The 22,501-nt window shown below is 37.2% G+C and overlaps 1 protein-coding gene across 1 annotated transcript; it reads left to right on the top strand.

Annotated features, from left to right (window-relative positions):
• Window positions 1-9,629: 9,629 nt before the first annotated feature.
• Window positions 9,630-18,308, top strand: LOC131858168 (uncharacterized). Its single transcript, XM_059211267.1, has 2 exons — window positions 9,630-9,858; window positions 18,109-18,308. Exons 1-2 carry the CDS (start codon window positions 9,630-9,632, stop codon window positions 18,306-18,308), a joined length of 429 nt encoding a protein of 142 aa, XP_059067250.1.
• Window positions 18,309-22,501: the final 4,193 nt, after the last annotated feature.

The raw sequence follows: 22,501 nt of genomic DNA, 5'->3' as shown, positions 1-22,501 counted from the left end.
AAAAATTTGGTGAAAAGTTGGTCGGACCATGTGCGTTCCCGCCATGGTCCTCAGCTTTTTTGCCGAAATTTCAAGAGCACAATTCTATGATATTATAATGGTTAACCCAAAAATATTGGCGGGAAATTCAATTCCTAGGTCTTCCTAAAGGAAGAATATGGGTGGAATTAAGATCTAGGGTTTTATACATAAGAGCTCTCTTTCTTCAGTTGAAGGGAACCAAGAACTAAGACCTAAGATGGATCTAATCTAAGGAGTTTTCAAGAAAGCAAGCATAACGAGCCTTCTATGTAGTGAAAGATAAGACTATGTGGAGTCTTCAAAAACATTCAACAACATTCATCAAGCATTTTTCAAGCATTCATCATCAATTAGGAGCCTTGAAGACTTTGAAGAATAATAGGAGATCTAATGGCAATATCTCTCCCTTGGGGTTTGGTATGATTTCATGTTTTTTTTATATATTTGTATGAGCTTCTTTACATCAATTTGCATATTTACAATCATGATTTAAATCATTTAGAATATTTGGTTTGAAGCATTGTCATTTACATTCACATTTACATTTAGGGTTTACTCTCATGCATAGGATAGCTCTAGTTTATTTCATTTTAGGATCTTGCATACACACAAGGTTCTAGCACACACATTTTCAGTAAATTATCAGTTATTTGTGGAGGTGGAAATCACCAACATAGGGTTTTGACTAAGGAAAAACCCTATATAGCCACCCAAACCTTCCCTTTTCAGTTGTAGGTGCATAAACAAGTACCCAGATAAACTTTTAGCTCCACAAAAGGCACAAGAACCACCCAGGATCATCATATCTGCCCTAATTTGTTTGGGATAGGGGTGTGGCACCTTGTTCTTACCTATTATAGTGGAATGGCACCATGGTCCCTTTGCTTTTCAGTGATTTTAGCAGGTTGCAGCTTCAGGATCTCAGATTTGCAGTATCTCAGTTGCAACCTCCTATCTGAAGAAAAAGGACAATGGTGTGGCACCCTCATCCGGGTCAATTTTGTTCAATTTGTAGCATTAGGTACACATCCATAATCATCTCCCTTTCATTCTTTTAGTATCTCATCTTTAGATCTGCAAGTTTGTGCATTTTTGAGTTCATTTGTGCTTCATTCTTTATCTCCTAATCTAGTTGATCATTCAAACCCTTGTTTTTCTCATCATTTACAACAAGAGGAATAGAAACACTAAGAGGTAATCCTTGGCTCTCTCTTTCTCACAATAAATAGCCAAATTGAGCTATCTCCCTAGGCTCTTTCGTATTCCCAATGTGTTGGCAAAAGTAGGATTACATCCTAGTCACCCGATCTCGCTTTTTCCCTACCTTAGATTTTGGTGAACCCGACGTGAATCCAACCTTCTTTAATTCTGATTTATGTCCTCGAATCTGAGTGTTTTTTCTATTTCAAATTCAAATTTACATTTACAAGTTTCAATTCCTTGAAAATTTCAAAATTTAGAGGTTAATTTTGTTGAACCCCTAATATTTTAATTCAAAATTGAACTTTTGGATAGCTTAATTGGGATCATTAATTTCAGATCTGATTTTGGAACACATTTCACTCATAAATTTTATTTTATAAATCAACATTTAGAGTTGTTGCATTGGTTAAAATTGAACATTTCCTTTTACTTTGCATATGTTATCATTTGAAAGAGGTAATTTTTTGTCATGATGCATTCATTTCATAAATGTGTTAATGGGTTAGCTTTCCTTGTTTCAATTTTTCTTCCTCCTATCTATGACAAAATTTTAGTGTGTAAAAGAGTTGTTACCAATCCTGTCAAATCCCTTCTATTCTCTAAGGATGAAGATTTGAAGAGTGATCTTGACAATTCTCCTAAAATGTGCCCTTCTTATCTAGCCATCTTCGACGAAGAGGATGATATCATAAACACCTTTTCTTAATGTTACTTTACCTTCCTTACATGATGTCTCTCTAAGTGAAAAGGTATTTATGGACATTGACTCATCTTCTCCTAAATTTGGTCTTACCAAAGGGGACATGTTAGTGCAACAAGAGGTTAGGAGAACTTCTTCCAAAGATCTCCTTACTAAGCATGAATCATTGGAGAAAGATGTTCATCTCCCTCCTAAAGAATACTCCCCTCATGAGATTCATTTTGTGCAAGAAGATCGTATTGTCCCTACTTTTCATAGTGATGTCATTTCCTCTTTTGATTCCAACACAATTCCACTAGAGATGATGCATTAATGAGAAATGTTTGCCCTTCTCCTAAATCTTGTCTTATCCCAAAAGATGCCTTAGAGAAAAAAGATGAAACCATAATAAAATTCCTTAATGCTCTCTCCCTTAAAGATCCTATTGAACACATTTTCAAGCAAGAAGATGATGTAAACACATGTATTGATTCTCTCCTACCTAAGGATGAAGAATTAATGAACAATGTTATCCCTTCTCCCAAAATTGGCAATAACAATAAGGACATATTTGTGCAAGATATTTCAAATACTTTTTCTAATGACCTCACTATTTAGGATGAACCAATAGAAGAGGTGTTGATTATTCTCTACCCCATTAGAGAATCCTAGCCAAAGGGGATAAAATCATGATTAATAACTCCCTTGATAGCATCTCACCTTTCATGAATCTCAATCATTCTCCCTCTAAAATTAAAGCATCTTCCTCTCATCAACTTGGTTCTACTCATAAGGATACCCTAGTTCAAGACGAGATGGTTAACATATTTAATAAAGATATCCCTCTCAAAGGTGAGTCTTTAAATAGTAATGTTGATCCTTCTCCTAGAGATTTTATTCCCCATGTAGATCCTTTGGTGATAGAGGATGGTATGCCCTTTCCTAAAACATCAATTCCAACTTCTACTCTCCCTCATAAAATTGGTTTTATCCATGTTAACATTTTAGTGCAAGGAGAGACTATCAGCAATTCTCCCAACAATCTTGTTCATGATTCTTCTAAAATTCACAAGGACACCTTTGATATTATTAAACCATCCTCAATAAATTTGATACTTGTGAATGAAACACCTAATAAACCCCTCTTCATAGTTCAAGGTGCTTGTCCTTCTCAAAATTCCCCACATAGGCCTCTCTTACTGGTTCAAGGTAGTTATGATAATGATTCTTTTTTCACTCATAAGAAACCTATTATTATTGTGCAAGGAGGTTATCCTACCTAGAGCCCTTATTAGTATGCTAAGAAAATTACTCGAGAGAGTTATCATATGGTTTCTCATACCTATAACACAAGAAACAATAGGCAATCTAGTCCTCCTCCAGTTATCCTAGCTTCGCTTCCTTCCTCTCAACCTATTCTTCCACAAGAACCTTGTATATCAAATCTTAGAAAGGAGTATGATCTCATTGAAGAACTTAAGAACTCTCCTGCTAAGATTTATATTCGGGATTTGGTTTAAAATCAACCTTCTTATCATGGGATGTTACAAGATGCTTTGAAAAACTTAGATGTCCCACCTGCAGTGACACCTTATAACATGTCCGCTTTGATTAATCCTATGAACAAACCTAAAGTCAAATTGTGTTCACACAAGATGACTTACCTACTCTTGAAATCCAAAATCAATAAGATCCTCTTATGATTGTGGTTATTATCCATGATAGTGCTATAAGGCGAATCCTTGTGGATAATGGATATGGCCTTAATGTTTGTGGTGTGGACTTATTGGATAAGATTAATGTGGATTGTTCTCTCATCAAACCTTTTTCTCTTACTATTCAAGGCTTTCATAATGTTGCTAAAAAATGTCTAGGTGTCATAACCTTGCCTGTTAAGGTAGGTCCTGTTGTGTTACCTACACCTATTCATGTTATGCCTAGTAATTTGACATATAAAATTTTATTAGGGAGACCTTGGATTCATACACCTTGTTAGCTGATACCAAACTTCAAGAAACATTAAAATCTGCATCTTCTTGTTCAACTACTTCTCATTCTTCTTCCAATCCTTCTAGTTTTGCAAATACATCTACTTATTTTAATGATGTTGTTCCTTGTAGTACTCCTGATTCTCCTACTCAATTAGAATTTCCTCCCAAGGATCTATTTTCTCCCAAAGAAGTTCTCTCAAATGATGATTGGGGATCTCTAGAATTTACCCCTACTTTATAGGAGAATATAGGGCACCTTGTAATAGATCTAAGACTGAGAAGGAGAAATCTAAGGAGGAACCCAAAGAGAAACCCACTTTGTCTAAACAACTAAGTAACCATTTTTTGGCTACTTCTAATTCAAATGATTCTTCAAATCCTTCCTCTAATTCAAATAACATTGAGACCTATGAGGCATTACTATATCTTTCTAATTTGGCATCTCTTTATGGTCCTGGTTTTCACATTTTAGCTAATAGTGGCTATGATGGCAATGGTTGTGGCACAAATGAACAAGGAATTAAAGTTCCTTTAGATAATAATAGACACAAATCTTCATTTGTACTTGGATATAATCCTTTTAAACCCACCAAAGCATATACAAGACCATCTCTCAATGTAAATGCTATATTTAGTAGTGATGATAACCTCACCTCAATTAAATCATCTTTTGCTTCTTTGAAGACTCATCCCCATCATATGAAAATCTTGGTGATGAACAAATCTCTTTATGAATATCCTCAAGAGATTCTAATCCCACTTATGAGGCTTTATCTTATACTCATTCTAAAATCCATTATTCTAGGAATAAGGCTCTAATGAATTATACTTATCCCTCTCCTAAGATCTCTTGTGTGCTAGAAAAGTATGACTTAGTGACCCATTCTTCTCCTATAAACTTCTCTCTTTCTAAACACTTTTTAACATTCATCATCTTATACATGTTTTTAATCTCACTTATAGTAGAGAATTTAACATGTCATATTCAAATACCTCATTCAATTTATCATGTCTTTAAATACCATTAATGGCTATTATGTTGCTCATCATTATGTGACATTGGTAGCTCACTTACTATGGGCTCATTATCATCAATGATGGTACAATTTCACGTGAAATCATACTTTTGGAAGCAACATAATATCTTATATATATGGGGGAAAGAGTGATTTCAAACCTCTCTCATTCTTAAGATTAAAATTTCCCCTTTGTTAAGTAGTGTTTTCTATAAGAACTTATTATTGATTGTATAGATGTATTCATATTTGAACTCCTCTAATATTGGAACAACCATCCTTAACAGGGATATTAAGTACATATCCTTAATTGGTACCTCCTCCTTGGTGTTGGAAGACTTTGATCATTCATAAATTTATTTTATTTATTGAGTAGTATCTTTTATAAAACCCCTTCTATTTTATGCACGTGCACATCCCTGATGAGGATCTCTTGCCTTCTTTTAGAAGAATGTTGCTATAAATAATCTCTCTTTGATGTCATCTCAATCCTCTGATCTTTTCAAATATCTTGCATTCATTCATATTAGAAGATGTTATATTTGTCTAAGACAACTCCTCTTGAAGGTAGATGTCTTTTGAACAAATATCTCTTCTCCTTGAAGGATCTCCTTTACACTCATATAGAAAGATATCTCTTTTCAACTATCTTATCCTTTCTTGAAAAGTATTCCCTCCCTTGCTTTGATTTATGCCATTGTTGCACAATGGATATCTTATTGGTGTCCAAGGTAGGTATCCTTGTTCTACTTGCACACACATGTATGAGGTTGAGTGGAACTAATGGTGTTCTCACTCTCCTCCCTTACATGGATCACCCAGACAAATTATGGGGGCTAGTTTTTCATGTCCTTCTCTCCATGGATCACCTAGTTTTAGGGGCGATATGTCCATGGTTCCTTTTCTCTTCTCATGGATAATCAAAGTGTGTACTCATTCTTTCTATCTCTTCTTCCTTCTCTTTTCATTTTTTTCTGATGCTCTACAAAAAGGATGTTAAGAAACACACCAACACAAGACAAGCAAACGTTAGTGTCAATGTCAGAAACGAAAGACTATCCTAAGCAAGCATATCAAGAGAGATATTAAACATGTAATGGAAATCATGCAAATATAAAATAGATACAATGCACTCCTCCAAATGCTAACCAATATGTTCATAGTTTCTCCTCCCTTATTCCTCTCCTCTCCAAGTTCCACATGAGTGTAGCTCTCAGCTTTGCACTACTATGAAAGTCTTATGGAGATTCAAGATTGAAAATGAAGATTATGATTATGCAGATACAAGCTTAATATGAGAGAAATAAGTTAATTTGAGCTATGTTAATTTTAACCAAAAGAAGAACAAAGTAACTATGTTCCTAAATATTCTCTCTTAAATTCACTATAACTTAGATGCATACATGATTTCTGGATCTGGATATGAGGGATATGAGCTCTATTTATAGGGAAAATAGTGAAATGGATGGTTGAGATTGAGTAATCTCAACAAGGGTCGGGATTGGAAGTTTAATGATCCATGTGAGGGCTTTCAACCCAATCCCAAGATGACAAATGTCAACATGAGATGTCTTGAGAGGAGAGGGAAGAAGCATTAAATGCTTATGAAGGTTAACTTGGGAGGTAAGGATAGGCTTGAGTTGAATGAATAAAACCATTATCTAATGAATAATGCCTTTATCCAATGGATAAACTCTTGTGCAAGAGTTAGTGAGGAGAACCATGGTCAAAGCAATGAATGCTTGAAGAGACACATGGGTTAGATGGGGATTAAGTTAGAGGGAAAGTCTCTAACTATGTGGGTGAGTTGAGTTAACCACTAATGGTCATGTAAGAGCCATAAGTGGTTTATAAGACTTTGAGGGTTAACTTGTTGGAGACACAAAGAATTTAATGCTTTTCAAAGACTTTGGAGGCTTTGAGAAGTGTCTTCAAATTGCTTAGGAATGTGACAATAATTAGGGGATGGGATTAGGCTAATTAGGAATGACTAGAAGAACTTAGAAAGTGGTTAGAAGATTCTGGAAGGGGATTTAGGATTGAGAAGTGTCTTCAAATTGCTTAGGAATCTGACAATAATTAGGGGATGGGATTAGGCTAATTAGGAATGACTAGAAGAACTTAGAAAGTGGTTAGAAGATTCTGGAAGGGGATTTAGGATTGCAAGTGGGTTTGGTGGGTGAGGGAAAATAAGATTTTAGTGAAAATTAAATTAATTTATTTCAATTGTGATTGCAACTTGGATTTGTAGGAGAATGCAAGTGGGGGGTAGATTGGGGATTTAAATAAATAATTTAATTATTTTTTAAAAGAGGAAAGGGGGTTAAATTAAATAAATATGTTTTATTCATTTAATTGATTTAGAGTGTGGGTTAATGAATTAATTTAAATAAATTGAATAATTTATTTAATTGATGGTTAAATAATCAAATAAATAGTAAATATTCATTTAATTAAATGGACAAATTTATGTGACTACATTTTCCCCTCTTTGAGATAGTGCATTTTATTGCATCGTTTCAAAGAAAGAAAAGTAGGTGTGAAGAAATATACCCCATAAATGTTAATTTAGTGGGTAGTATGTCCCCTCGAGAGGGGCCATTTTTTTTTGAAAAATCGAGCGATCTCCCGAAAAAGAATGAGAAGTGGAGGGGAGGTAGAATAAAAGAAATTAGCAATAATGGTGAAAGAATGGAAGAAATTAGAGTTAAAATGGAGAAATGAGGAGCATTGGAAGTTCATAGGGACTATGGCAGTGAGCGAGGTGAATTAGGGTTAGGGCTAGTGGGTATATATGGGGGTGAAGGGGGAAAAACAAGCTCATTTGCATCTATCTCCATGGCAATTTGGAGCTCTAACAGTGACTTTTGGTGAAGGAGTGAGCAACAATCATCATACTTGTGCCTATAACAGATCACTGGCTAGAGCGGATCCATCGATTCCAACAGACAGACGACTACGGACCAGCAGTACACAAATGTTGAATTTTGTGTTTTGTGCAATTTTAGCATGTTTTTTTAAGCATCAAAGTCCAATCAAGACAATAGAACTAAAACTATGTTTTAGTGCTTTTGTCACCTAAAATAGCACTATTGTGCTGCAATGACGTTATTGTCTAGTAGTTTTAGCACTATGGCTAGGTTTAGCACATTTCTATAGTAGTAATAGTGTTATTGCAATTTTAGAGTGATTGTGTGTTTGTTCTAGCACTGTTGTGTAGTGGTTCTAGCATATTTGGGTTTTAGCACGATTGTGTATTTGTTTTAGCGCTTTTGTTAGTAGAATAGGAAGATTGTTAGAAAAAGATGCCCCAGTGTTAGGAAAAATATCTCCTGATGCTTGTGTGGGGTGGATGGATCGATGAGTTGTTTTGAATCATAACAGCCCCGTTGATACTAGGTCATTATGATAAATGCCTGTTGTAGTCTAGGTTTGCCATGATCGCTTACCTGTTGAGACCCGAAGACCTGAAGATACTTGATCAAAGTATCTGTTGATAGTCTAGGTTGAAACTGAAGAAAGTTTGAAACAAAAAAACTGATGGTGATGTTGATGTGTTTGCATAGAAGGATCTTCCCGTCTTACAAATGCGGGAGCGACATCCTGCCACATAGAAACTATGAGAGCAGTTGACGGAGGCCAAGATAGATTGCATTGTGGTGACTGGGTTGTTCGATATGATGCATTTGCTTGTGATTCAGATGAATCGCAGACTCCTAATAGCACTAGCTGAGTGGTGGAACAATGAGAAATGTACCTTCCACCTGGCGGTGGGAGAGATGACGGTTACCCTAGAGGATGTGTGGTGGATACTGCATATCCCGATCCGAGGGGAGCTAGTGACCTATGATCAAAGACTAGGGATGGTAGCAGTATCCAGGATTTTTGCAGATGATGTATACATTGAGGATGGTTCGATAGCCTAGGAGGACATAGCTACACTATATGAGCCTTTACCAGCAGTTTTATTGGGGATTGTCAGAGGTTTACTATGTCTCGATTGACATTCACATGGACTGGCCATTGGTTGGGGCCAGGTGATTGAGAAGATGATGATTGAGGGGACCCGCTATGCCTGGGGACCATGTGTGCTAGCACATCTTTACATGGAGCTACATGAGGTGGCATACCGAGAGGTGAGATCACTAGAAGTAGGGATCACATTGCTACATGTCTGGGTGTGGGAGAACTTTCCAGTCACTCGGCCTATCTATTTGAGATTTAGAGTGATAAATTAGACCTATGTATGCATGTATGGAGGGATGATGAGCCAACCCCATGTGGGGAAGTTAGAGTTTTGGCAATGAGCTTTAGATGATTTAGATACAGTGATATGGAGGCCATATATCAAGTGTGAGCCCTGGGATGATGATGGAGAGGCACTACCATATGTATTTATGACACACTTTTTGATTGGTCACACAACCTACCTTATAGAGAGATAGGTGCCAGGTAGGGTGATGAGACAATTTGGATGGAGATAGGGATTTCTGAGGGGGTCAGGTGAGTATGCACAGGTTGTACAGGAGAGATTTCAATGGGAACTAGTGTTACCATATGATTAGGCCTAGGCTGAGTTTCAGACCTTACAGGCTAGACCATGGAAGATGAGGCAAGAGATTGTGGATGCAGGGGTGACGGAGGAGTACACATAGTATCGTACCGCACATCCAATTCCACACATTTCTGATTCAGCTGAGCCGATACTAGCTTTTGAGGATGAGAGGAGGCAATGATAGAGGAGGTAGGGATGGAGGAGGAGGTGGTGCTGGTGGAGGAGGGGGAGATGGGGGAGAGGGAGGTGGTAGGGGAGGTTATGGTGGAGCAGGAGGCGGTGGAGGTGGTGGAGGGGGTCGATTACAAAGGAGAGGGAGAGGCGGGCAGCCGTTGCAACTATCACAGGGTCCTTTAATACAAGGTATTGCTATAGTAGGATGGGGGGATGCTGGTGAGGGAGTGAAGGCCAAGGAGATGGGAGAAGGAGTCATAGGTGGAGGAGAGGATCCTATGGAGATGGGAGAGGGAGCTATAGGTGGAGGAGGGGGAGACCTGCGGGAGCACATGATATTATATTTGCAGACTTGACTTACATCAGTCAAGGCATAGCTAGAGGATAGGGATGCAAAGATTGCAGCTAGGGACGTTCAGATGTTTGGATGGGAGTCATAATTGATAGTAGTGAGGTGATAGCGGGATGATGTTGTTGATAGGGTGATCCAACTAGAGGATAGAGTTCAAGTCTTAGAGGGAGCACAGGCATAAGGTTCGACAGAGGTAGTATTGAGTGCAATGCAATAAGTAGGGGGGGGGATTGACTACTGGCAAGGGTTATATGAGCAAGTTATGTCAGTTAGCCATTAAGCTATGAGCTACTCTAAGATGCGGAGGGCAAGATCAGAGCGGTCACAGAGGGTACAGAGTAGTGGGGGTTTTATGGGTCCTCTGCGGTGAGATAGTGTGAGTGGAGCAGCGGGTAGTGGTGGAGTAGGGGGTGGTGGTGGTGCAACATCTAGCTAGAGTGCCATTTGAGAGATTGTATGTACTTGTGACATTTGTTATTTTGGACTGTGACTTGGATGGCTCTTGGTAGCCGGTATATTTTTGACATCATTGTACTCTGATACATGTATTCTTTTGTGAGATGATATATGATGTGATATATGAGGAGATCCCATATTTTGGTGATGATATGCATATATGATGATATGTATGGTTTTATGCAGGATGATGATTATGATTTATGCTTAGATTCATGGTTAGATTTATGCTATGGGTGATGTTCTTTCTATATGTTCATGATGATGATATGACTTCTATATGCATGTTATGGATGTTGTGCTAATATGTGGATGCAGGTGAGTAGATGTATGATGCTTTGTGTAATGCTATAAATATGATGTAATTATAACTAAATGATGAGTTAATGATTGATGATTATGTGATAGATAATACTTATTTATGTTGATGATATGATATGCTAATATGAGTAAATGATATATATTTTTAGGATGAACCTAAATGAATCAAATATTTATGCAAATGTTTATGGTCCTAAATGAATGCATTTTAAATGGATAAACAAATGTGAATACAAATGTTTATGTTATGATTCTAAATGAATGCACTTAAAACGGATAAACAAATGTGAATACAAATGTTTATGTTATGATTCTAAATGAATGCACTTAAAATGGATAAACAAATGTTGAGACAAATGTTTATGTATGATTCTAAATGAATGCACTTAAAATGGATAAACAAATGTTGAGACAAATGTTTATGTATGATTCTAAATGACTCAAAATAAAATGTGACTAAGTGATAAATAAGATAAAATGATAATGCAAATAAATGTAACTAAGGGATAATGATGACCGCAACGTAATGCGATTTAATGGAGAATGAATAACTGCACCTTAATGCAATTAAAGGATGATGAATAAATGCACCTTAATGCAATTAAAAAGATAATGAAAGGAATGCATTTTTAATGTTTGAAAATGAATGTCCTAAAGGGATGAATGAATTGTTTTGATAACAAATGTATTGAAATGAAATGCAAGTAAATGATACTAAATGCACATGATGTGCTAAATGTACTAAGGTGACGAATAAATTAATATACCTAAATGATTTTCAAAATGAATAGAAGTAAAACTAAATGATAATGAAATGAATGCAGTTGACGTCACTAACATGATAATGCCAAGCCTACATTATTTATGAATGCAAGTTGGTCAGAATTTGCAGATATGGAATGTAGATGTGAGATGATATATCAAATAACTCCGTCATGATTTTTGTACCCAAGACAAACTTATTAGGTGTTTTCTCATAGAAACTTGAATTTATTGCATGCGAATAATAGATATGAACAATGAATGAGCAAATGGATGGGTGATATGCAACAAAATGCAATATATACAGATGAGATGAAATGACGTTCCATAGAGTATTCATAGTGCTTTATTTTCCTCATCGAGCGTGGTAGTATCATTCTTGGCTGAGGTAGCAGGAACCAAGGTTTGACCATTTCACCTGTAAGCATGCATTTATAGACAAGGAAAAGAAAGTGACCCTCCATTCTGGTTCATGTGCAAATGGTCAAGGTATACGCTGTAGTCAGTAATCCATAGTGATCCATGACTAGATTTTGCATATGATCACATAGCTTGGTGAACTTCCCACATAGACATCATTAGTACATGCCCTAGAACTTTATTGGAACAATCCGCAAACAACAAACAAAACGATATTTTGGAACCATCCTGGCTACTCTAATCACTTGTGGATATCCCAGAGTAGCGTAGGAATCTGATATGAATGAATAAATAACTAACAAACCGACCAAGTACTTGATAGCTTAAACAAAATTTTCTTGTCAAAGAAAAATGTTACCATGTCTTTGTTATGTAAGGAAGGATACATCCTTGTTAAGACAGTTGTGTGTACCTATTTTGATTGATTGGTTGATTTGATAAGTGATCATTATTTGAGTAGCTCAAACTATTTGTTTGGTGTCTATTGTGATTGTGTATGTACAAAGGATTTGATGCATTGCCATGTTTTTTATTGATTTTTTATGTTTTATCATGTTTTTGGATTTTGCGAGTGCTTTTGAATGTTTTTGGTATTTTCTGAGTTTTTATGGATGTTTTTGGTAATTTTTGAGTTTTTATTGATGGTTTTGGTATTGTCTAAGCCAATTTTGAATGAAGAACTCCATGAATCACAAGTAATGTAGAATCCACTTCCATCAAATAGGTTAAGAGCATTGCCCCTAGTTTAGTCATTACTTAGGAAAATCAAGATGTAGGACACATGAAGTACTAACCCTGATTGCAAACCAATAACAAGCCATAGTTTGAATGATGGATGAATGGATGCAATTTATTTTATTGCAACAAGTTTGAAAGACAATGGAGCCATAGCCTTTACAAGTGGCATTTGTTTGCTAGTTTTTCACCAGTGTACTTACCCAAGGTGCCACCAGAGTGGTTGTTCACCATTTGGATGGATGACTTTTCTTTACTTTTTTGAATTTTTTTGTATTTTCTTCACGACATTTTTCTGAATGTTTTTGGTGCTTTTTTTATATATTGGAGCCTAATGCTCTATACAACTTATGTATGATGCATACTGTTCATCAGATCTAATAGTGGTTCTCCTTCTGAAGTTGCCAACTGATATGCCCTAGACCCAAATACTACAGTGATAACATATGGACCTAGCCAGTTGGATTCAAACTTACCCTAATGTTCTCTGTTTGGTTGTTTATGAGGATTCTCTCTGAGAAAAAGATCACATACCTCAAATGTATGAAGTTTAACCCAATGATTGTAGCTTCTTCTCATGTGCTGCTGATAAGCTTTGAGGTGGTTGTATGCATCTTGTCTCCTTTCCTCAAGTAGTTCCAAGTCTTGAAGACGTGAAACTTGTTATGCTTCATCATCTATTAGATTGTATAAGGAAACTCGTAGAGATGGTATCTCAATCTCAATAGGAAGAATGGCTTCTGCTCCATAGACTAGTGAGTAGGGAGTTGTTCTTGTAGGGGTTCGAATGCTAGTTTGATATGCCCATAGTGCTGGATTTAATTGAACATGCCAATCATGACCAATATCATTGACTATCTTTTTGAGGATTCTCAATATGTTCTTGTTTGATGCTTCGGCTTGACCATTGTCTTGTGGGTAATAGGGAGTGGAAAAGCGGTGTTGGATGTGAAAATTCTCATAGAGATCACGAACATCCTGATTTTTGAAAGGAAGCCTGTTATATGTGATGATGGACATGGGTACACCATATCGGCAGATGATGTAATTAAGGATGAATGAGGTGATCTGCTTGGCGGTGACTTGGGTAAGTGGAATGGCTTCGATCCACTTTGTGAAGTATTCAGTGGTGGTAATGATAAATTTATGACCGTTGGATGAAGATGGATGAATTTTACCCACAAGGTCAAGTCCCCATTAACAAAAGGGCAATGGTGTTGTAATTGGTTGCAATTCCCATGCTGGTGCATGTATCAGGTCTTCGTGGACTTGGCACTTCTTGTATTTTCTGACAAAATAGTAGGAGTCTTTTTCCATGGATGACCAATAGTATCCAGTGCACATGATTTTATTTGCTAAGGAAGGACCACTTGAGTGAGCCCCACAAATTCATTCATGTACCTCTTCCAAGGCCTTTGTTATCTCGTCTTGTTCCAAACATTGAAGGGGAGTACCATCAAGATTTCGCCGGTATAGGGTGTCAGCAATGATGGTGTATCGAGCGGTTTGGCGTATGAAGGTTTTGCATTGGTTATTGGATTGGTTGGGAGGAAGTGTGTGATCACAGAGGTAAGTGAATAACTCACCATACCATGGGGATTCGGAATTGATAAGACAACATATCATTTTAGTTTCAGGGATATCATACACGGGGATCCAAAGCTGTTCTACCAAGAACTCATAGCATGTTGAATTTTTCAGAAGATCCAAGAGAGATGCAATTGTAGCCATTATGTCAGCAACTCCATTATGATCTCTAGGTACTTGCTCAAATGTGATAGTTGTAACTGATTCTTTGTAACTATCCACCATCCGTTTATACAACATGAGCTTATCATCCTTAGTTTGGTATTCATCAGTGACTTGTCGGATGACTACCCAGGAATATCCATATATCTGTAGCTCTTTTAGATGCCATTGTATAGCCAATCTAAGTCCTGTGATCAAGGCCTCATATTTTGCTAGATTATTGGTGCATGGGAAAGTGAGGTTGTATGACTTTGGGATACTGTCACCTTTGAGGTGTGATAAAAAAATACCTGGCCCCAAGCAATGTCTAGTATATGAGCCATAAAAATATAGCTTCCATAGTTGTGTCATTGTGATCATGAATATCTCTTCGTTTGGAAAGTTGGAAACAAGAGGATGGTCACTTGCGAGGGGTGCCTCGGCCAACTAATCTGCAATCACTTTCCCCTTGATAGCCTTGCGATCCACGTACTCAATGTCAAATTCACTTAGAATCATAACCCATTTGGATCAATTTTAGCAATGAGTTATACCTTGTGTGTCAACATGTAGTGCCTTAGTTTGATGGCTACCAAGATAATTGTTATGCAAGCTCGCTCAATAGGTGTGTAATTGAGTTCATAGTCTACTAGTATTCGAGAGATTTAGTAGACAACCCATTCTTTTCCTTTTGCACTATGTTGTGCTAGCAGTACTCCTAGTGCCGTTTTTGTAGCTAAAATGTATAACAATAGAGGTCTGCTTGGATCTCTCGAGATTAGTAATGGTGTATGCATTAGGTAATTTCTAAGCATTTGGAATGCTTGCTGGCACTTTTTATCCCATTGAAAGTGGATATTCTTGTGTAATAGATGTGTGAAGGGGTGACACTTATCAGCTAATTGTGCATTGAATCTTTGAATTGATTGTAGCCACCCTTGTAGTGTCCTTAACTAACTGATGTTCTTGGGAGGTGGCATGTCCATGATTTCTTTGACTTTCACCAGATCTACTTCAATACCCTTTCTTGAGACAATGTATCCTAGGAGCTTCCTGAAGGTTACTCCAAAGACAGATTTCTTTGGATTAAGACGAACATGATATTGCTCTAATCTGTCAAAGATTTGACCCAGTATTTCCAGATGACCTTCTCTTGTTAATGATTTAGCTAGTAAATTATCGACATAATCTTCCATTATGGTGTGCATTATATCATGAAAGATGGTAGTCATAGCTCTTTGATAGGTTGCCCCTATGTTCTTTAGAGAAAATGGCATCACATTCCAATAGTGGGTTCCCCATAGGCATGTGAAAGAAGTTTTATGTTGATCCTCTGGAGCAATCTTGATCTAATTGTACCCTGAAAAGCCATCCATAAGAGAAAGCATTGCATGACCTACTGTGAGATCGATGATCATGTCGATGTTTGGTAAGGGGAATTAATCTTTAGGGCATTCCTTTTTCAAATCTTTGAAGTTTGTGTAGATACAGATGCCCCCATTAGGCTTGCCGACAAGTACAATGTTGGAGATCCAATCTGCATAATCGATTGGTCAGATGAAACCAACATCTAAGAGTTTTTTGAGTTCTTCCTTAACAAGAACAACAATCTGTGGGTGCATCTTTTTGAGCTTTTGTTTTGCAAGTTTATCTCCTTTCTGCCATGGTTAGGTGATGCATGACCAAATCGGGATCTAAGCCAAGCATGTTTGCATAAGACCATGGGAAGTTGATTTGACGTTTCTGGAAGAAATCCACAAACTTTGCTTGTTCTTCTGGAGTTAGCAGAGATACCAAATGTATTTGGTGAGGAGTCTCAGGGGTCCCTACATTGAATTCTTTTGTGTGTTTGATTAGGATTGTCAATCTCTTTCAATTTGTACTAGAGGGGAGGATGTCAAACCTTTCATCTGTAGGTGCCTCAGAGAGGTTTTCACCTTTGGATATGCTCTTTATTTTTACTTATTTGGGATCAAATAGTGCCACAATGTGGTTTTGACTAGAAGATCCATGTTTTATTGTGATGTTTTCGCAGCTGAAAGGTTTGGCATCTGCCCCAAAGTACATTGCACTATTAAGTTTGATGGCAAATCCAACTTTGTGATCCCTGCTTGGTATGTGATCCTGTATTTCTAAAAAGTTGATGAGCGCCTCATCATTTTGGAAGTGATCAAGACATGGGGGATTTGGCTATTTCCAGTCTATGAGTTCGGGGTGGATGAAGGGCATGGCCTCATCAATTAAGTTGAGTTCAGAGGAGGTATCATTAAGGGTTAATATAGATGCGTGAAGTTCATCAATGGTACTCTCCTTATTAGATTATGGTGTCGAATTTTATGTAGGACCTATGGAAGGTGCTTGTTGCTCACAAACCCTAAAGGTTTTAATCTAGGCCTCTCCATAAACTGGGATATATTTACAAGGTGGTGGAGGTGATATGTCTTCCTCATCTGAAGTATTTAAATTCACTAAATCAAATTCCCACTCATGCGAGTCAGTCTCTGAATCACTCTCTAACATCCAATTACTGTACCTGTTGGCTTGATGATAATTGTAATATATTCATCACTTGTTGTCATTGATGAAACACTCTCACACACACATATGATTACATTGACTGCCGGTGTAACTTCAATTGGTTTACATGTCAACCGGTATGTTCAAGGTTTATCTCTAACCGGTACTCTGTGTCAACTGGTATGTGCTTAAGAGATAACGTATGGCAACACTAAGTCGACATCAAAATGAAGATGAAGATGAAGATGGAGATCAAACTAAAGATTCCAAGACAACGAGTCACATGTTTTGTTCCAACCGGCATTGACTGTTCTAACCAGTATCTATTTTTGTGATGAGTTACAAGCACCGTTTTCTTGGCGGTCATTTTTGTGATGAGTTATGTTTACTTGTCTAGATACACTGCACCTAAGAAATTGTGTTTCGATTTCCTTAGGCCAACATAATATTTGAATGTCTATATTAAGACATCTTAGTGAATCATTTGAGAGAGATAGTGATAGAGAGGAGATTATGCGAATACTGATATGCATAAAGAGCAAAAGCTTTTGTTCAAGAGCGATACATGTTAGGATGAATAGCAGTGTTGAATGTACTTAGAATGATGTGATCAAGCAAGTATTGTGCTACTCAGAACAGATCAAACCATTTTTGTTGTTTTATAATCATTACAACAAAATCAAATCCCCTAACCGGGTAAGGTCTAACAAGCTTCATTGTACAAATCCTCTAACAAGGTGATCCATTAGTTTGGATTCTCAAATCCTCCAGTGAGGTTACTCCTAACAGGGTAGTACTCTTAAGAAGGTATAAGCTTCTAATCAAGCTTGGGATCTCTTCACTCTTAGCAGAGCACTTTCTAAGGCCTTAACTGGTCAGTTATCTACTACTGCAGATAGTTAAGTTGTGAGTTCCATCTCATCGTGGTTTTTACCAATTTGGGTTTTCCACATATAAACACGTGTGTTATGGTGGATGTTTTACTTATTCTGGATGTTGTTATATCATTTTGGATAGCATGTATTTTGTTTAAATGCTTGTTTATGTTTTTCTACTGGTCAATGTTTGAAGTAGTGTTTTATTTGATGTCACTGATTCACCCCCCCCCCTCAGTGCTTTTCAAGTCCATCAGTACCATGCTGGGATGTCTTTTGTATTGAAGAGTGTATTGGTCACAGGTTTGTGCACTTTGATAGGTGGGATTGCTGGTGCTGCTGGTAGGATTATCAGTGTTGTTGGTATAGTTGGTATGACTGCTCCTACTAATGGGAGTATTAGTGTTGTTGATGCTGCTGCTGGGTTTGGTGTTGGTGAGGCTACTACTGGGATTATGGGTTTTGGTGATGTGTTGTTGGTGGGATTGATGCCACTAATTTGATGATTAGTTTTGGTGGTGCGACAAATATAGTCAAGGATGACCTTCTTGGAGTAACTCGCTATTTCCTAGGCTTGCCTTTGAATCTGAGTTTAGGAAGAGATTTCTTCTAAAAACCTAATCCAGTTTTATCTTTGGGTTTCAACTTAGGTTGTAAGGGTTTGTGTCATCCCTATTTGCAAGGGCCCAAAGTGCTCTAGCCATCATAGCCCATTCTTTGCATGATATTAAGGCCTTTGCCATATTTATTAGTGGGTAGTTTAGCCTTAGGGCTATCTTCAATAGGGTATTTGTAGATCCATTCTGCTAGGTCCTCATCCCTTGTTTCTTCCTCCTAAATTTTACCAAGGACAAATTGTGCCAAAGTACATGCCTGCTTGGCTGGTGATGTTTGAAGAAAATTTTGAGGCTTTTCATAAGTTCTAGGGGAAGTGGGTAAGTGCCCAACACAAAAGAGTTGCCTTAGATTATATTCCCCAGGACCTTCCTTAGCCATTTTCATTTTCAACTTCTCTTTCTTTGGTATAGGGGTGATTGAATTGGAAAGAGAGGTTGGATTAACATAAGACTTGGAAGTAATAGCTTCTTAGTTGTTAGGTATAGTGATCTCTGGATGATGGTTAATATTGTTACAATATACAAATGGATTTGCATAGCCCATGATTGTGATTTCTACACCATTATGGGGAAACTTGATTCACTAATGATAAGTGGATGGAAGGACTTGCATTGCGTGTATCCATGAGCTTCCTAACAAGAGATTATATGACAAAGGAAGGTCCAAAACTTGATAGATGATGTGCTTCACCATTGGGCCCACTTTGATAAGTAACACAACAACTCCTTTGGAAGAATGCTCTGCATCATCATAGGCCTTAATGGTTATCTTTTTTCTGGGATCCACTAATTCTACTGCATATCCCAATGCTGTGACTAACTGCAAGGTGCATATATTCAGTCTGACTCCATTATCAATCAAGAATCACTTGATTCTATGTTTGTTTATAAATCCTTCAATGTGAATGGATGTGTTATGTGGTTGTTGGAATGAAGCATTATCACTTTAAAAAAAGGTAAGGCATGGTGATGACCTGAGACTACCAACCATGGCTTGAAATTGATCTATGTTAAGGTTGGCGAGGACTAACGCTTCTTGGAGAGCTTGATCCAAGATTGTTTTGTGTGAAGGGGATAAGCGCAATAGTTCTAATATGGATATGAGTGTGACTGTTTTATACAATTGTTCCACAATATTATATTGCTTGGGCAAGGGTGTCGTTCCTTGTGGTGTTGCTTGAATGGTAATTTTACTACGACACGTAACAACATTGCATGCTGGATGTGGATATTTGATAATAAGTGTTGCAACTTGTTCATCAGCATTATAGAGGTGATTCACAGTATAATTATATGACACTTGGGTATAATTAGTTGTAGTGTTTGTGTTTCACCTAGAAGTGGAAGGACCCCTTTGATCATGCGATGGAAGTGGATTCTTGAATATTAGATGATTGTAATTGGATGTTTTAGGGTCATGTACTTCTATTTCAATTTCTCATCTATCAATGAGATCTTGAACAAGATTTTATAGTCGATGGAAATTGCTTGTTTTATGCCCCTTTCCCTGGTGGAAGTCACAATGTTCATTATCTCTCCACCATGGAGGTTTGACTTTAGGTTCATAGTTAGTTGTTTTCGGTAAGGTCACAAGATTAGAAGAGACCAATTGTCATAATATTGTTTCGATGGGTTCCCCTAGGGGTGTGTATGTACGTTTTGGTTTACAATTTTGTTGTCGTTGTCTTGGGTGTGTATTGCAACCTTGATTTTGTGGATGAGTGATGGTGTTGTGTTTAGGAGGGGGATTTTGCCCCATGAATCTAACCACAGGTTATGCAGTCTTTACTATTATTGCATCTAATACCCCATCATTGACAATGTTCTTGTTCTTGTTCTATAAATTGGGTTTATCACTATTAAAACATGGATGAGGGCCATCTTTAGGTTCGTTATAGATTTTGATGAGTCCCTTTTTGATGAGGGCCCTCTCACATTTTAATCCTCGGGTGATCATGTCTTTAAAGGACTCTGTGCCCTTCATGTCTAAATGGAATTCCATCTCGTCATTCAAGTTGGAAATGAAGATTTCCACTAATTCTTGTTCAAGAAAATGAAGAGGACATCTGATAGACAATTGTCTCCACCGTTGGAGGAAAGATGAAAACAACTCCCCTAGTTTTTTTTTGGTGTTGCATAGATCTATCATGGTAACATCTCATTCTATGTTATGTGAATGATGAGCGATGAACTTTTGGACCAGTTCCTCAAATGTTCTAATGCCACCTAGTAATCGGGAAAAACATTGCATGGTTGTGCCTCCCAAAATCTGAGGAAAGAGGTGCATTAGATAGGTGTCCTCATAGGCCACCTCTAAACAATGTGAGTAAAATTATCATACATGATCTCGAGGGTCTCCTTTGCCCCTGTACTTTTCAAACTTAGGTGTTTCAAACCCTCGGTGAAAAGGTGGCATAGGTAGGTTCCTATCAAAGGGATAGGGAAAAATATCGTTAAGTGAAAACTGGGTAGTCCTCACACCACTATTCAGTTGTTGAGCAAGATTCTTGACTTGTTGTCTCAACATGTCTATTTCTGTAGGAGGAGGAGGCGGGGGATTCTCTTGATGATTAAGGTCATAGTGGAAATAATCCCTACCTATTCCACCATGGTTATGGATATGTTGTTCAGATGTTTGTTGTATCAAAATCAGAGGGTAGTTTGGCAGCCTCTTGAGCAAGTCTCAAAAAAGGAGCATCTGCATTGTTTCGAAGGATTTCATCAAAGATTCTATTGAACTTGGGATTGTGTTGTGCTCTTTTGATATCTTCATGACTTGGAGTGCTAGGATTTTCATCATTTGTGCCTCCTCCAATAGCTTCTTGGAAATCATTGAGGTTTTCTTCCTCCTCTTCAATCTCTAGTTGTCTAGTTTTTTATCTGGTGTGAGCTATTTTGTTTGAAAGTTTTAAGTTTTTTGTGATTTATGAGGGATGGTGATGAAATGTTTTGATGAGAGATAATTGTTTTGTGAAATGTTTTTAGAATATGGATCTCTAACATTGAAGGTTAAATGTTACCAAAGTTCCTTTGTGAATTGTGCTTGTGTTTTCAACATTTTGGATATGATAAGGTATAGAAAGGTTTGAGATGTGTTACAAACCAAGCTGCCTAGTAATGAGAGGATGCACTCATAAGCTATTTTTAACCTTTGTAGAAAATGCCTCTTAGGATTATTGATCCTAGATGTAGAGTCAGTCTAAAAGTGATTTGTTGTTTTGATTTAAGCAATATCTAAAAAGAACTTTAGGACAAGGGTCTTTTTATGTTTTGAGAGTTGAATGGATTGATGATGTATGAATGTGAAAGTGGATGGTATATGGACCTCAACAAAAACTTTGTGTCATAAAGGGGACTTCTTCTTCCTCTTCTCTCTCAAGGGTTGGTGGTTCTTCTCAAGCTATGTTATAGGTGATGCAAATGTTTGGAAAGAAAGAAGGATTGATTTTGCCTCCCTCATTTTTGTGATAACTCAAGGCTCTATACTAAGTAAAAGCTCCATTTTTCAAAGGTTCTTTATCAATTTCGTTGGATTTTCTATGAAGATACAAATGCATATGACGCAAGAAAGTTTTGTGTGAGATAAAAATTTGTCTATTGAGATAGAAAAATTTCCTTCTGTTGATAAGAGCCTTTGAACTCAATGGTATTTTCTTCAAGTTGATATGTTGATGAAGATTCTTTTTTCTCAAAATCTGAATGATGGTCATATAATTTGATATCTTGTTGCACTTTGTTTGATGTTAGGTTGTTGGTCAAATGTTTGATGGAAAATTGTGTTGGATAAATACATGGTTTGAATTTATTTTGTATTTCTTTGAAAAGAAAATAGAGCAAGCACACAAGCACAATAATTTTGCCTCAACAGGCACAAATAGATTTGGGTCTAAATCAACCCAATCATGAACTTTATTGACCCTTTTCAAATGTTTTGTATGTTCTTTCCAAAAATCCTAAAGTCGGCTCAAATTGTTACTGGTTTGACACAAAAATGAAGACATTTCAAACACACTTTATCCCTAAGGTCAATGGCCAGTTGCGATAATTTCAGCCCACATCTTGATATTTCTTCGGCTTTG

The sequence above is a fragment of the Cryptomeria japonica genome, chromosome 1 (genome assembly GCF_030272615.1).
Source record: "Cryptomeria japonica chromosome 1, Sugi_1.0, whole genome shotgun sequence".
NCBI classification, from domain to species: domain Eukaryota; kingdom Viridiplantae; phylum Streptophyta; class Pinopsida; order Cupressales; family Cupressaceae; genus Cryptomeria; species Cryptomeria japonica.
Note: the sequence above shows the minus strand (reverse complement) of the source record. Positions and strands in the feature narration are given on the sequence as shown.

Excerpts from the sequence above, each read along its gene's own strand:
- LOC131858168 (XM_059211267.1), top strand. The coding sequence starts at position 9,630 with ATGAGAGGAGGCAATGATAGAGGAGGTAGGGATGGAGGAGGAGGTGGT. Across the intron at positions 9,859-18,108 it reads AGTAGGATGGGGGGATGCTG|GTTTGTGCACTTTGATAGGT; the intron begins GTGAGGGAGTGA and ends TATTGGTCACAG.